The 14,925-nt window shown below is 49.8% G+C and overlaps 2 protein-coding genes across 2 annotated transcripts; one reads left to right on the top strand and one right to left on the bottom strand.

Moving 5' to 3' along the window:
* Positions 1–130: 130 nt before the first annotated feature.
* On the bottom strand, positions 131–11,263 carry MIND_00796200 (Ras-GAP domain-containing protein; the record flags this gene model as incomplete). Its single annotated transcript, XM_037364644.1, has 36 exons — positions 11,090–11,263; positions 10,958–11,039; positions 10,707–10,885; positions 10,629–10,654; positions 10,317–10,576; positions 10,149–10,263; positions 9,920–10,096; positions 9,427–9,637; positions 9,231–9,377; positions 8,471–9,181; positions 8,094–8,414; positions 7,938–8,042; positions 7,610–7,882; positions 7,484–7,561; positions 7,087–7,430; positions 6,917–7,037; positions 6,617–6,869; positions 6,382–6,569; positions 6,046–6,335; positions 5,923–5,995; positions 5,605–5,871; positions 5,349–5,558; positions 5,258–5,296; positions 4,952–5,209; positions 4,758–4,902; positions 4,441–4,708; positions 4,296–4,391; positions 4,021–4,249; positions 3,615–3,968; positions 3,481–3,567; positions 3,116–3,425; positions 2,767–3,065; positions 2,506–2,719; positions 2,156–2,457; positions 1,917–2,117; positions 131–1,867 (listed from the first exon to the last, which is right to left on the bottom strand). The coding sequence occupies exons 1-36, from the start codon at positions 11,105–11,107 to the stop codon at positions 131–133; spliced, it is 8,988 nt and encodes a 2,995-aa protein (XP_037220288.1). The 5' UTR covers positions 11,108–11,263.
* Positions 11,264–11,929: 666 nt separating this feature from the next.
* On the top strand, positions 11,930–14,027 carry MIND_00796300 (MFS general substrate transporter; the record flags this gene model as incomplete). Its single annotated transcript, XM_037364645.1, has 14 exons — positions 11,930–12,264; positions 12,311–12,337; positions 12,385–12,413; positions 12,460–12,508; positions 12,560–12,679; positions 12,726–12,925; positions 12,973–12,979; positions 13,028–13,204; positions 13,253–13,287; positions 13,334–13,395; positions 13,442–13,575; positions 13,623–13,739; positions 13,787–13,904; positions 13,959–14,027. The coding sequence occupies 14 exons, from the start codon at positions 11,930–11,932 to the stop codon at positions 14,025–14,027; spliced, it is 1,479 nt and encodes a 492-aa protein (XP_037220289.1).
* Positions 14,028–14,925: the final 898 nt, after the last annotated feature.

Genomic DNA, 14,925 nt, shown 5'->3' on the forward strand with positions numbered 1-14,925 from the left:
GGGCTCGTAGTTAGCTGTTTCTTTTTGAACCTTTCCGAAACAGATACATTCTAAATATGTACATTCAAGCCAAATTACACCAAATAAAGAGCAAGGATATTAGTACAAAAAGATAAACTGATTCGGACCTTCATGGCTGCAACAATACGTCCAACAACTCCCCAATCCACTGAATCACCTTGGTCGCATGTCCACCCGTGGGCGGTAAGAACACAAATGTACTCGCAACCCCACCCATCCCGATGTCCTCCAGCGCCTGCAAATGGGTTCCACCAGGACTGAACACGGGAACAGCAGTGTTTTCCTCGACAGTGTTGAGAGTAGATGTCGACGCCCCTCGCGTAGAAGACGATCGCAGCCTGTCATGGTCTTGCGCCATGCGGAAAATAGTCGAAACAGCACGAATGATGACCGGGTTGGATGATTTCGAGAAAATAGAGTGAATCTTCTCTTCAAGTCCGTCATAGGTCATGCCCACAATATCAGGATACGAAATTCCCATGTCTGACAGCAAGCAATACAGCATCTCGCTCTCCGCGTCGTTGCCCGAAGTCGTTGTCACCACCACCCCGAGGAAGGAGGCAGCGAGCAACGCACTCGTCGGTGAGTCGATCCCAAGTAACGACACTTGGACACGCGGCGAATTCGTCTCGTCCTCGACTGGGTTGATAGCAGGTAAACACGACTCGTCCATATTGCATTCCTTGAGCAGCCTCCGATAGGACGTGTGCGTGGCCGAAACAGGCAGCAGGGCAAGAAAGTAGCCAAGCGCCTCCGCCGACAAGGCATCCCTGACCTCGCCTTCACGAAGATACGGCCGCATCGTCACGCTCAGCAACGTCCGCAGCACACTCTCCGCCGCCTCCTTTACGATCGAGGTCCGCAGGCCCTTGAATAAAACAGCGGACAACGCAAACGAGAAGTTGGTGTCGAACGAAATGCCCATGATGCTGTCGAACTGGGTGAGCACGGGATCAAAACTGTCCCGCCCTTCGAGCAGCACTGTCGACACAGATGCGTGTCGGAACAGCCCCCGTTCCCGCATTCCTTCGAGCGTGACCGAAAGCAAAGAAGCCGCTTCGCTGTAGAACGTGATATAGCTGCATTGTAAAAGGGCTACCGCAAGCCAAAACAGCGAGACAAGGTAGCGCGAGCCAAGAGGCAGCGACGGAGCAGCCTTGGCCAATGAACGAATCATTGTAACCACAATCGCCGCATCAGATTCCGAGCTCTGCTGTAAAGCCATTCTCAGCGCCACCAGCATCTGGTAGACAAAGTCGTCGTCGGCCTCGGTCAAGAGCGAACCCAAGGTTGTGAAAGCAGGAATTTGGATGGCGGGAGAGTATTGGAATGCCGAAGATGAAACCAAACTCATCCACCTTGCTCGCCAGACATTGAGCAGTCCCCGCGAACCAGCAGTGACCTCCAAAGTGCGGATGAGGAAATCCGTGAGTCTTTCCTGGCTGTCAACCTTAGCAAGATCACCAGTAGCGTCAAATGATGCATATTCGCTGCTCGTGTTGAGCCGTGTCAGACCAAACAGGCGCTGGGTCTCTGGTGATTCGCATTCCTCCATAAGCAAAGAGAGCTCAGAGGCAGGAGCGTCTTCTGATCGACCAATGTACATCGCCTGCAACAAGTTGACGACGAGCCCATAAACTGATTTCCGAACAAGGGATGAGCCAACCCCAGCAGTCAAGGTGACCAGATGGAAGATGTCGGGGACATAGAAGAGATTGTGGCCAGGCTTCATCGATTGGTATCCACCGAGGTAGCACAGCCGAATCAAGGTCGAAATTTCCGTCCAGTTGGGGTAGTCGGGCAAGGTTTTGGGCGGAGTTTTCGTGCCCGTAGCCTTTGTCAGTGCCTATGGGAATGGTTTTTAGTATCATGATATTCAGGTAACTATCACGAACCTTTCGAAGCTTGAAGATCAGCTTTCCGCGTAAAGGTAGGGAAGTCATGGACGCAATGAGCAGTCCAATGGTCTCGCAACGCGTAGAGCCAACACCGCCATCGGTCGCACTCCGAATAAGCTCGTCAAGAACCACGTCGGTAACACTGGGATCAAGCTTTCCGACCTCCGCCCACACATATCGTTGTGTCCCAGACGTCAGCTTCAGAGTTTGTCAGAAACGGGATAGTTTTGACCAACAACAACACTTGCCTCGGGCTGACTTGTCGACATGTCTGACAGAATGCGGATGGCGTCCCGAATGCGTGCCCCCGATCGCTCGTATAATTGACTGGTCGGGTTCACGAAATGCACCAGGTTCTTCATCCACGGTCGCATGTACTGGATGCAGGCAACCCGTTGTGAAATAGCATTCCGGTCCATATTCGTCATAGCGACGGAAATTTCGGAGATGAAATCAAGCGTAAGTTGGGGAACGAATTCCGATAACGCCTCGCTCAGGCGGGTCACGAAAGTTGTCGGGTCTCCAGGAACAAAACCGGCTAAATGAGATGTAAAAATGCTGTCTATAAACCAGGGGACGAACGCACATTTTGGGGCTGCAATGGGACTCTTGTCAAAGTTAAGATATGTGCAGACCGCAGCCAAAAGCTGGTAGCCCGCTGAGCAAAGCTCCTCATCATTGACACCAACACTAAGCATTCCAACATGCAACAAAGTTGCAGGAATATTGGAAAAGCGAGAGAAGCGCTCTGCAAGTGGAATGGAGGTGTCCTTTAAGCGACCTTTGGCTGAACGAATCGCCTAGAAGTGATCATGAGAAGATCGATTGGAGTCGAGGACGGTTATACCTTCACGATGGCCTCTCTTGACGCCGACGAGAAATACACAGTTGCGCCTTGTTGAGACCGTCGAATGATAAACTCTTGCGTATCTTGGCCGATTGAGGACACATTGTAAACGTCGCTGACATCCGACAGTGGAATGATCTCCGTCGCTTTGCATGTCAGTCCAGGAGAGATGGGCTGGGCCCGAGTAGACGTTATTCGGAGGTGGGTTTCGCCAACAAGCATGGAAATTGGGAAGCGTGACTGCTGCAAGCGCATCGAAATTTCCGCGAATTGGCTGCCAACCTCTGCTTCCAAAGATGCTGGAAGCAAACAGATCAGCATTGGCCAGAGCAGATAAAAGGAAGCATACACGGGTACCCAAGTTTATCAATCACCTGTCGCGGTACATGCACACCAAGTTCGATAACCGAAGAGTGGGCTCGAACAGAACCGCAGAATGGCGTACCAGCCGCAAAGTTATAGAGTCTTCGCATGTATTTTTGGGTAAGGGTGTTGGAGTTGAGGATATGGGTCGTCGCAAATCGTGTCCGGATGTCGTAGGGTATCAGTTCGGCGCAGAATTTGAGCCATTGGAGTGGAAGCTCAGATATACCAGTAAATGCCGTGCAGTCAAGGATGACGTCGAAAGTTCTGTTTTGATAGATGGGCAATGAGAGAGTCTGAGAAAATCAATATCAGCAAAAAAGAATACATCATGAAAAAACTGAAACGTACCTTGAAGATATGGTACATTAGTAGCTCAATATCCAGTACCTCGACGTCGATTTTGGCGAGATTGAACAAAAACACTGCTGGCTTATCCTGTCCAGCTTGTGAGAATGGCCCGCGTATACGGCCTTGGAACATACCAAAGGCGAGTCCGTCTCTACAAAGATGCTTCTCACGGAATCTGTACTGCGATGGGCGTGTCGCGCCATGAGATCCAGGTAATCGCGATGCTCAATCGACGACGCCAAAGACAGCTTGGGAATATCCAAAGGCGTCCCGAGCTCAACGAGTAAGCCGCAGAGCTCGTCCCATGCATGCTTACCAGACATTGCGGTCGGGTCCACATCCGAAGGTTTCGACAAACTAAGCAGTTCTTTGCCGATCTTGTCTGCGTGTTTGTGAAAGTACCGATGGAGCACGATTATGTCAGTATCGTCTGTGGTCGTTCCAGACCATTCGTCAGTTTCATCTTCCGTGGAAGAGGGTGTGTATTTCTAAAGGAGAAACATTGAATTGCTGCACTGGTCACAACAAAACCAAGCGTACCTGAAGCTCCGACAAGAATCTTGTGACAATGGCAATATTGTCTGCGAGGAACGCGTTCAGCGGGACCATATGTTTCTCCTTGCCAAAGAACAGGTTGTTCGCTAAATTCTGGATGATCTTGGTGATGATCATAAGTCCGCGACGAATGGACAACTGCTCCTCCCGCGTCAAATCTTTCGGTATCTCCACATCAATTGTTTCTGGTGCAACAATAGCGGGCGAGATGAATCTACAGTCCCTCAGTGGTGATAGAGCCAGATAGAGGTGAAAATGACCGAAGAAAGATGAAGGCTCCCATAGCCGAAAACTTGCAGTCGGGCCACACGTTTTGCACGACCTTCGAGATGTGCGTGCAGATTTCGCGAAACATTCTGCCATGGATCAGCAAAGTCGTCATCACCAAAATAAATAGCTACTGACGCAGGCAGTGTAGGAAGGGACATGGAAATAATCTCCAAAAATGTGGACGCGATGACCTTGACGTTCTCCAGATTCTGTGCGGCTTTAGCTTCACCGACGTCGGGCTTGTCTGGGTCGAGCTCGTAACCATGACCAGGTGGTACCGCTGCCATCGCTTTGATTAGCGGTATAATCAAACTCCGCAGGTAAGTGTAGCCATGCACTTTTGCGAACGCCGACAGAAACCGGGTGCAAGTCGTGTTGCTGCGGAACAATTGAGATTCGTTTTCTGGGATATGCATTAACGGAGAAGGGACAACAAGATCACAATAAACAACCTGTCGCGGCAACCTCCCGTTCGATCATGTATTTGAGCAGTGCCATGAGGGTGCTGCGCGTGTCGAAGAGATTGAGCATGACCGAAACCATTATTTCGACTTCAGATTGTGGACAAGTCTCGCAAATAGCCATGACAAGCACCATCTATGACAGGTCAGTAAAATACGTAGACGCAACAAAAGGCATGTTTTACATTCGACCCTTTCACAAGCTCCAGTAAACGTGAATGCCGGTTGACGGCCGCAGGGACTGCCTCAATCTCGAATTTGGTACCTTGAGAGATGACACGGGCAAAAACGCTTGCAAATATTGCTCGTTTCTTGAGATCTGAGCCGTAGGCCAGGGGCAAACACTGCTTGAATCCATGCTCAGAGTTGGCGCTGACCATGTGCGTAAGGCCAGTAATGACAAGTTCGCGTAATTCAGCCTCTCGTTGCGCAACTCGATTCTTCTGTGGTCGAGTTATATTACCAACTCACTGCATAACAAGATGGTATACCTTGTGTAGGGACATCGCCTCCGAAACATTATCCGAACGCTATCAGGACGATCAGTTAGATTAGCCTCCGGTTCCAAGCAAAAATGCTAACCACATCGTCCAATTGACACTCGATATGTCCACGAAGAAGTAAGCTGGAGTATTTGTGGAATAAGCGTGAGACTGAATGTGCACTATCGTCGCCAGCTGCAGCTTCTTCCGGAGGTCGTATCTGCAACCGATCGAGAAGCTTAACACAAGTCCTCAGACATGCAAAATTTAGCTCCGTCTGCGCAAGGTGCTCGGGGGAGTGTGATGGGATCTGCGAATACATCAACAGCAATAAACCCGGACTGAAGGGATTATACCTCTGGCAACGTCTGCATCCACTCAGCCAAGATATCGAGAATCCTTTGGCGAGCAGGACTATCTCGCCGGATTGTCAACAGATCCGCGCGGTCGCAAACAGCATCACACAGAATGCAGAACCGGAGTCGAAGTCGCAAAGCCGCATACGCATCAAAGCGACCAATGAAAGACGCTAACGAATGCATGGTTCCGCTGATGTCGATGCTCATGATCTCTTCAGAGTTGATGGGCGTGCTCTCAATGATGAGCTTGAGGACGGCACTAAACTACAGAAATCTCTGAGTGAAATGGGAATACGCACAAAGGCAGAAAATTACCTGGTCGACAAATAAAATGTGTGATTCTGCAAGCTCTGAGCCAGTCACTAAAACACTGATTTGACGAATGGTACTGAAAACGCTAAGTCAACAAGTAGAGTCAAGAGAGTACTGAGAACATACTCGTCAAAGTGCCTCAATAGCCTTGAGTATAGTCTCGGACTCAACTCACTACCCAATGCGGTCTTGGAAATCTCGCGCATCTGCGAATCCTCACTGACCAGTTCATCCGTCAGCGTATAAAGGAACTTGGACACCAGTGGTGCTGGCTGCTGGAGCTCGCGTAGTTGATCGGGAAGATATTGGGGAGGGATGACGGTTGAGAGGAACCTCAGGTTAATGCCGTCCTGGACACAGGCGCCGCCCAGCGACGCAAGGAACATACTGAGGTTTTCATACGCAATGCGTTTTTCCTAATACGGGTGAAATGCAGGAAACGGGATGTTATTACCGACGGACCTTGACCGCATTTATAGTGTCTTCTCTGGTCTCCGGTGTCGAGTTGGCCTCGTCCAAGTTGTCCTTGAGCAGATTGTACAAATAAAGCCATCGATAGTAACACTCTTCCCAAACAGCAACATGGATTGCGGAAGGGAATGACAGGAGTCGGATGAACTTTCGAATCCGCTTTTGATACCCAACGCGACCTAGAAATGATCAGACGGAGAAGCGACTCCAGATGATTCAAACTTACCCACAACTACAACTCGAGGATCTCCCAGCTGCTCGTACACAAGATGTCGTTTGGATATCAGGTCATCATCGAGAACTGGAGGCGGTGGTGCATCTGGACGAGCTTCCAGTTTGGCAAGTGTCCGTAAACCCTTCGCGGCCATCTGGGCGATGGGCATACTCTCTGTTGTTAGAGTAACCAATAATGAAATCTCCACCAGCGCTAAAGCTGGCGCACGATCCTCGTGGTTTCTTACGGCTTGAGAATGTTCAGCCTGCAAGAAATTAGCGCTCATCACCCCGACCAGAACGAGTTACTGACAGGGTTGCGGATGAGATAAATGTCGAGCAATGAGGTAAGTGCAGATGTCCACAGCAATGTCGTGTCAGTATCCGATCGTGTCCTTAGTAGATTGGAGCTTGTGGAAAACAACGTGTTGGGTCTGAAACAAACATGAATCAGTATTCCATGGCTTGGGACAGCAGACTCACAAGGCATACTGCAGAAATTTGATGCTGGCTTCTGCATGCTCGCCCAAACTCGGTGCCTTCAAGACGGGTGGCGGAATCATCAGGAGATTGACGAGCATGGACGCTTTAACCGCGTTATGTAATGTTGACTCCCAAAGTCGCAAACAGGCATTAAGCCAGCCTTTCGCGTTCTCTCCCTGCGATGCAAAAAGTGAGGGTCCGCCCCGCCACATTGCAGCAATCCCAAGCATAAAAATCTCGTTGTCTTGCAACATATTGGGGGTACGATGCTTGATTTTGGGAAATGCCTGAGGTCGTTGTGGTCGTCTATTCTGGTCGATCTCCCCTCGCTTTCGGCCCGCATTCTGGCGGAATGCAATTGAGTGACTGACTTCAGATGGACAAGCGAAGCTAATACCGCAAAGATGGCCTGCAAACGTGGCGAAATAGTTGCGACCAACTTGTCTAGCGACCGCTGCCATGGGAGTCGAGGTGCCTGCAAACTCTTTCATTGTCTTATTATCGACCACAAGATATAACCCACCTCTTGTATTAGGGTCAAGCATGCGCGAACGACACAGAGTTTGACGGCGTCTGACCGTTCAGGCATCAGGCATTCCTCGAATAAGAGTAAGGAGTCCTGCTCAGGGAGGAAGCGGAAGATCGCTGCCAACGCTTGCCCATATAGGGCAACATCGATCTCGTCCAAATCCCAGAACGGTTTTTGGCCATTGTACATCGGATGACGAAGCATTCCCTGTGAAGTCGAAATTAGGACTATACAATATGCAGAATAAATTGAGACGTGCTTTGAGTTCTGGGGCAAGGTCAGAAGCCACCATTCGAAGCGGAGCATCGCCTTGTCCCTGTACACGGGACGCAACGCGACACAAATCGACAGCGCAAACAAGAGCAGTTTCGCTCAATTTCGACTGGATTTGCGCATGTCGAATGATATCTTCGGAGAACTGCACGTTCTGACCTGAAGATAAGAAAACATGATCGACTTGCGGATTTGGAGTTCTTACCGGCCTTGCTGTCTTCGCTCGCGACGATGAAGTCTGATTCATAAGGTCCGAAGCTAACCGGTCCGATGATATGCTATTTAGGATTGCGAGTGTTGGCCAGGTCTGTTTTTGTGTCTGCGATTCGGGGGTAGAGCAGAGTTTGTAGAGAAGATCAAACATTCGCTCGGGGACACCCTCTAAAGCTCCTCGTGTCCGTATTGTTTCGTTGAACTCGTCGGGGTATTGGTCTATCCAGTTCCAAACGGCGGCACGGAGAACAGGGGCGATTAACTGGTGTTCTTCTTTGATGTTCAGCAACAGGGCTGCAAGCTCTGTAATTCGCTAGTTAAGACCATGATACATTGACGAGAAAACAACAAGCCTTGGAGGACGGCTACCAGACGCTCTCGATTCAGGGCACTATGCGCCAGCAGTTGCAAATCCACAAGGTCAGGGGTCTGTTTGCGGTCCATGTCCCCACCAGCAAGATGATGCAACTTGGAGCGCAAACGGTTGAATACAACAGGCCAGTTTGACGCAGAGATTTGGAAAATGACACGGCCAGCAAACTTGGCAAGCAGTCCATTCATGAGTTGTGGCGAAACGATTGCTGAGCGTTTTGTGCGTTCATACTTGAAGCCACCAATGCTCGATGGCACAGAAGAGCTGACACTGGCAGTAATTGAGCGCAGCGAGCTAACGGACGCTCGAGGCCGGAGATTTCCCACTTCTTCATCCGTATCCAGCAGATTCATTTCCCCGGGGCCAAGCTCGTAGTCGTCGAAAGCGAGGTCAGTCGTTTGGTCTTCGATCATGAGAGGGGACTCATTGCTATGCGTCTGTCGGAGGTATAAAACCATAACGCTGAGGACGTATTTGGCGCAGTTATCGTCGAGGGGCGGTAAATCCGTTTGGATTGAACGTTGGTCTGCAGCAAAACGCGTTCGTGACGGTGCTGGGGAATCGTTGCTGGCTCGCGAGGACGGGCGATTTGATTGATTCCAGCGCGAGGCAAGGGCCATGGACAAAACTTTCATCACATAGAGCTGGGACTGAATGACTTCGTTGGTCAGGATGGTGGGGTGAGGTTGCGGCTTGTCCTTGTCGGGCTTCCAAATGGTATGAGTTACGAGCGAGCTGGGAGAAAACATGGCGCACGATAGCCAAACGCTCCAAGAGCTCACTCAAAGCCCATGATATGATATCCATGCTGTCGTGTGTGAGCGTAACAAGCGCCTCGAGTGCTTGTTGCGTCGCGGTGTCCGCCTCCAGTTCGATCAAGTCCATCCCAGAGTTGTACGGAAGCTAAGAAAACATGGGGTCAACCACGAAAAAGACGTTCCTGACGACCAACTTTGAGTTTTATCCTTTGAACCAGCACCTGGACAATTTTCTGCTGGGGAGTGGCGGAGGCGGAGGAAGATAGGGTAGAATGGGAAAGAGACGACGCAAACGCGTGGCCGAAAGCATGCGAGTCGCTGCTCTTCCCGACTCGTGTTGCCGATGTCGCAACCGATGGTGAGGCAGCCGTATGCCCAAGCCCTGGAATGGGCACAGACGGCCGCCTATTGCGATGAATCATTTTGGCCGGCACGCCTTAGCGTCGGAAGAGGGAAGAAGGGAGGGCGATGCGGGAGGGGAGATGAGGAAATTCGAGGAAAGTGTGACAGTCACTCGTGACCTTACTCTTTCACGTTAACAACAAACACCGCGACGCGGACATGAGATTACAAGTACGGCAGCTTTGTCTTCGGGTGTGAGACTGGTTGCTCTGGCCAACCCTGCTGTTATACAACCATCTTCAAAGTTTTGCGCTCCTTCTCTCCTCCTTAACATCATTCACCAACGTGCCTATCCCCTGTCCTAGCCAAACGCTCATTGAGTCGCCATCCTTAAGGTAGACGGGCGGCTTCCTAACGAATCCTACGCCTTTCGGTGTCCCCGTCAAGATGAGAGACCCCGGCTCGAGAGTTGTGCCTTGAGAAAGGAAGGCAATCGTTTTGCGAACGGAGAAGATCTGGTCTCTGGATCACAGAGTGTGTTGCAGTATTGTGAATCGATGAAAACAAAGCCCACCTTGTGTTTCCATCTTGCATGACGGCACCATTGACAGTGCATTTCAGCGGAATCGTTTGTGGGTCCGTAATCGCTGCTGTGCTGACTATACAAGGCCCGAATGGATTGGTATCGTCTAGTTATAACGCGTTTCAGGTTCGGAGATGAAGGGTTCATGTCCTGACTCACCAAAACCCTTGGAGAAAGTCCATTGCGAAACAGCCATCTGGTGCTTGCGGAACGACACATCGTTGGCACCTGTATAGCCCAAGACGTAGTCCAGTGCATCCTTCTCGCTGACGTCCCTCGCAAGTTTGCCGATGACGATGACTAGTTCGACTTCATAGTCAGGAAGATGTTCATTTGCGGGTTGTGCGGCTTTCGGGATGACGACGGTAGCACAAGGGCCGATAAGAGACGAGACAGGCTTTACGAAGAGAACAGGAAGTCTATATATCATCGTAAGGACAGAGGCTCCAGAAAGTCAAAATAATATCTGACTCTGGCGGTGGAATGTTCGCTTCTGCCTAATAATTTTTTGTTAGTGCCGCCATGGAAAGAATAGAAATCTAGATCTACCGCATGGTCCACATAGTTCAGACCAAGGCATCTAACATATTTAACCTCTTCACGAGCCAATGGACTCAACAACTCCTTCACGGTGAGGACTTTATTGGTTACTTGAGCAGAAATGTCCAGTGCTGACCCAACTATTTCGTGAGCCTTGATCGTTCGTCCTTGCGCTGCTGCTAATCCGACTATTGACCGTTAGAGTGTATGGGATTTAAGAAATGGGATTTAAGAAATGGGATTTAAGAAATGGGTGGCACCATCAAGCAGCGAGTCCACTGGTTGCCCAAGGTGGACTTGAGATGTTTCTGCGGCGACGAAACGGATAAGTCGGGACCATTGCTAGAGTCCCAGCGTTAAATCGGGATTTAGGTAACCAAACTGATACTCACCGTTCGGATCGGCGACATGAAAGTGCAAGTCAACAGTCCCGACCGTGGGGCCTGGGCAGATTACCTATATCAATAACGGAAGCAGACAGGCGCAAGGCTCCGTCATATTTTGGGAGATGTCACCGAATGTGATAGCTGTATTTGTCGAGCACGTTTTCTATCTTGCAGGTATCTTGGGCATTTCGAAGGCAAGAATGAAAGTCGAAGAAATCGTGACGTGACGAGTGACCGATGCGTCAGCAAAGGATTCAAAGCCTTTCACTTCGAAGTTCGAATGAAGCAGTCTCCAAGTTGGGAGTATTATAGGTCCTCAACCAAACGCATCATATTAATACATATCCCTGGATCATTTCATAGACCCGACCTCATCTTTCAATAAGCTCTAATCAGTCCAGTTCTCCCAGCTGGCAGTCCGATTTCCACGAAACGGTTATCTGGCCCCAGACGCGGATCCGGACTTCGGTCCGGGAGGTTTGCTGAGGAAGTCCTCGGCGCCCAAAGCTGACAAATCAACATCACAAACTCTTCACTTGCCTCAACTCAGTCATTCTTCGCCACTATTCCTCCCAGTCGATGTAGATAGCATTCACATAACACCGCCGCACCATACTCTCCGATTCCAAATGCCTTGACAGATGCCGTCGCCGACAACTCACAATGGTCATTTCGGAAAACCGCCTGCCAAGTCAAGCCGTCGCATTTTGCCAACCTGCCGGTCATCAGCGCAGGAACGGGGCATATGTGGAGTATCCCTTCGGCGCTCATGCTTTTTCTACGAGGGGGAGATTTGCAAGCCGCCGTTTTCATTCTTGAACTCTTCTAAGACCTCTCCTACTTTCAATGGCGACCAGCTACGAATTGCAGTATCCAGTGACCCAGGCTACAGTGACGACTGCTTTTGACCCCAATTCGACCCACACCTCGCAAAAGGATGATATAAATCGTACACAATCTTTGCATCCCAACCGACTTCCCTCTTCGAAGCATCACCCTTCTGACTACAATCCTTATGATGAGCGGTGGTTGTCTTATAACCCTCACGTTGAACGCCGGTCAAGCTCGACCCCTGATGTTCGCGAAACCGTGGCGGACCTTTCCAGAGAAAAATTGAGCGTTGAAAATACCCGAACGGAAGCAGAGGGCGGGGTCCGTGGTTGGATGACGATTGCGGGAGGGTGCGTATATAACATCTTTTTAATTCCCTCATCTGAGTGTGTCTAGCTGGCTTGTTCTTTTCGCTACGTTTGGGTATGCGTCTCGTCGTATTAAGCTTCGCCCCCGCTCACGATTGGCAGAACTGTTTACTCGTTTGGTGTTTATGAAGGTTGTCTTCCATTACATCCTCCGCCATCTCGCATTAAACAGAGCAGAGTTTTACGTGTTCCGATACCTTCCCAACCATACCTCAAGCAGCATAGCGTATGATCTCTCTCTCCTCGTAAATGGCATATATCTTACTCTAGCACACAGATGGATTGGAAGCTTCCAACTCATGATGCCCTACTTGCTCGGGATCGTCTCTGGCAAGCTTTTTGACAACGGCTATTTCCACCACCTCGAAATAGTTGGCGGCCTACTGTTTACCTTCTCGTTCGTGCAGACTATTTCATCAAGCTCCAGACTTACAGAATCAAAGACTCTTCATGCTCTCACTCGCCAAACCACTCCAATACTATCAAATATTTCTTAGTCAGGGACTCGGCATGGGTATTGGTGCCGGCTTAATTTTCGTCCCAACGATCTCCGTCACGTCCCACCACTTCGCCAAACGGCGTGCTCTTGCTATGGGTATCCTTCTTACAGGAATATCGGCTGGCTCCACCATCTTTCCTATCAGTGCGGTCTTCACAACGTTTCTCTGTCGCTCACCAATTCCCGCATAGTGCTCAAGTGCATCTACCGTTGACATCATAGTACCTCTATCTGATATGACAGCAGTCATCTTATCCCCAAGATTGGTTTTGGACCCGCTGTGCGAGCCTCAGGCTACATTGTTCTCCCTTTTAGCATCGTCGGAAATCTACTTATGCGGACTGGACCTCTTCGTTCAAAGCGGGCACCCCCAGATCTCAAAAGTTTCTTCCGAGATGTCCCGTACCTTTGGGCAATTCTGGGGTTGGCTTCTCCTTGCCAGTGCTCTACCTACCTACTGACCAGGGACAGCTCGTTGTTGTCGACATTTGGGGTTTATATGCCTTGTAATACTCTGTTTCATCCCGTTTTACCGTTCTAAAATGAGCTTAGTGATATACGTCCAGCTATATGCTGTACAGCACTCTGTTGGTGCGAATTTAGCATTCTACTCCGTGAGGCCTATCGTACCCGACTCTCCCCGAATTCACAATTTCGCAGATCGCAATTATGAATGGAACCTCGGCGTTCGGACGTGTCGCGGCCAATTACCTCGCCGACATCTACAGTCCCTTCGGACTACAAGTATTTTGCACCCTCGGTACCGCAGCTACAATCTGGGCCGTTTTAGGAATGCAAGCATGAAATCTTCCTTCAATTTTGCCCAACTCATCCGCAACAGACATGATTCAGGGAGTTTAATAGTCGTCAGTATCTTCTACGGCATATTCTCTGGGGCATGGCTGGCCCTTTCGCTTGCTTGTCTAGCCTCGTTGGCCCGCACTCCAGACGAAGTGGGGTGAGTTAAAAATACAATGAGTGGCGATCAGTACTGAAGTCTTCAAGGGCAAGAGCAGGAATTGCTCTGGCCTTTGCCAGTTTTGGCTCCCTCGGCGCAGCTCCCATTCAAGGCGCTCTTCTCACTCGACATTTCCATTGGGTGCGGGCTGTGACATTTGCTGCGGTAAGCTCGTGAAATATGTGCCGTCCGAGACCAAATAGGTTGACGATGATTTAGACAATCGTGATGGCAAGCGCCGTTTGCTTTGTTTTCATGACGATTTTGATTCGGCGCCGCTCTTCGTAAATCAAACGAAAACGCAAACAGATTACTGAGTATATACATGAACTCGACTTCTAACAAGTTAAACACTGCCTGTTCAAAATCTAATGAAATGTCTTCAAGTTCGCTGGAGTATTTGCGCTGTTTTTGTTCAAGTTTTGTTTTGTTATTGACTCCTCTGGCTATTGTTCTTTGTGACACGCTATCCGAACGGCCGTTGCTCAGGATATGTATATCTCAGTGTAGGAGCACCATAGGGCACGAATACTGGTTTCGAGCTTCTAGTTGCCCCATAATCCTAGAAATTGACTATGAGTGTGAGTATTTCAAGTTGAACTTACCGAACCATCGTTGGATTCCACACCTCCTGCACTAAATACCTTGTACTCTCCATCTTGCAGAGCTGTTTCTCGACCTGCTTGCAGAACCTACGATCGCGATAATGGGCGCCGCAAAGATGGAGGAAGAGATGAGTTCTGTCGAAAGGACTTGCAATGTGTCAGGACTTGTTGTGCCATCCGACTGAGTAAGGGCTGGTGTTCGAGCTCGGAGACGATGGACATAGTCAATGCTGTGATCAGATCGTCGCGGGTAATTTCAGGTCCTCTGGCTTTGAAGAGCCATTTACATTTGAAAGTGCTATGCAGGTTAATAGTGAGAGAATGTGTTGTGATTGCGGACGAGACAGTCCTTGTTGAAGCGAGTCAGACTCCGCTACAGCCGCAGGAAAAGCAAAAATTTCTGCAAGTGGAAATTGCGTTACAGATTAACGCGTCATAGTTCTCGATATCCGGTGTGTTTCGCTGCCAGTAATAGGCTTGGGCCATGCATTGAAGAGACAAGGGCCAATGGGTGGCACAAACCTGTCTACAGGCATGGGTACATTCGAAGCAGGCGGCTTATATCGGAAAGTAACGCAGAA

Source organism: Mycena indigotica (assembly GCF_014461135.1).
Source record: "Mycena indigotica strain 171206Taipei chromosome Unknown Mind.scaff0006, whole genome shotgun sequence".
Taxonomy (NCBI): Eukaryota; Fungi; Basidiomycota; class Agaricomycetes; order Agaricales; family Mycenaceae; genus Mycena; species Mycena indigotica.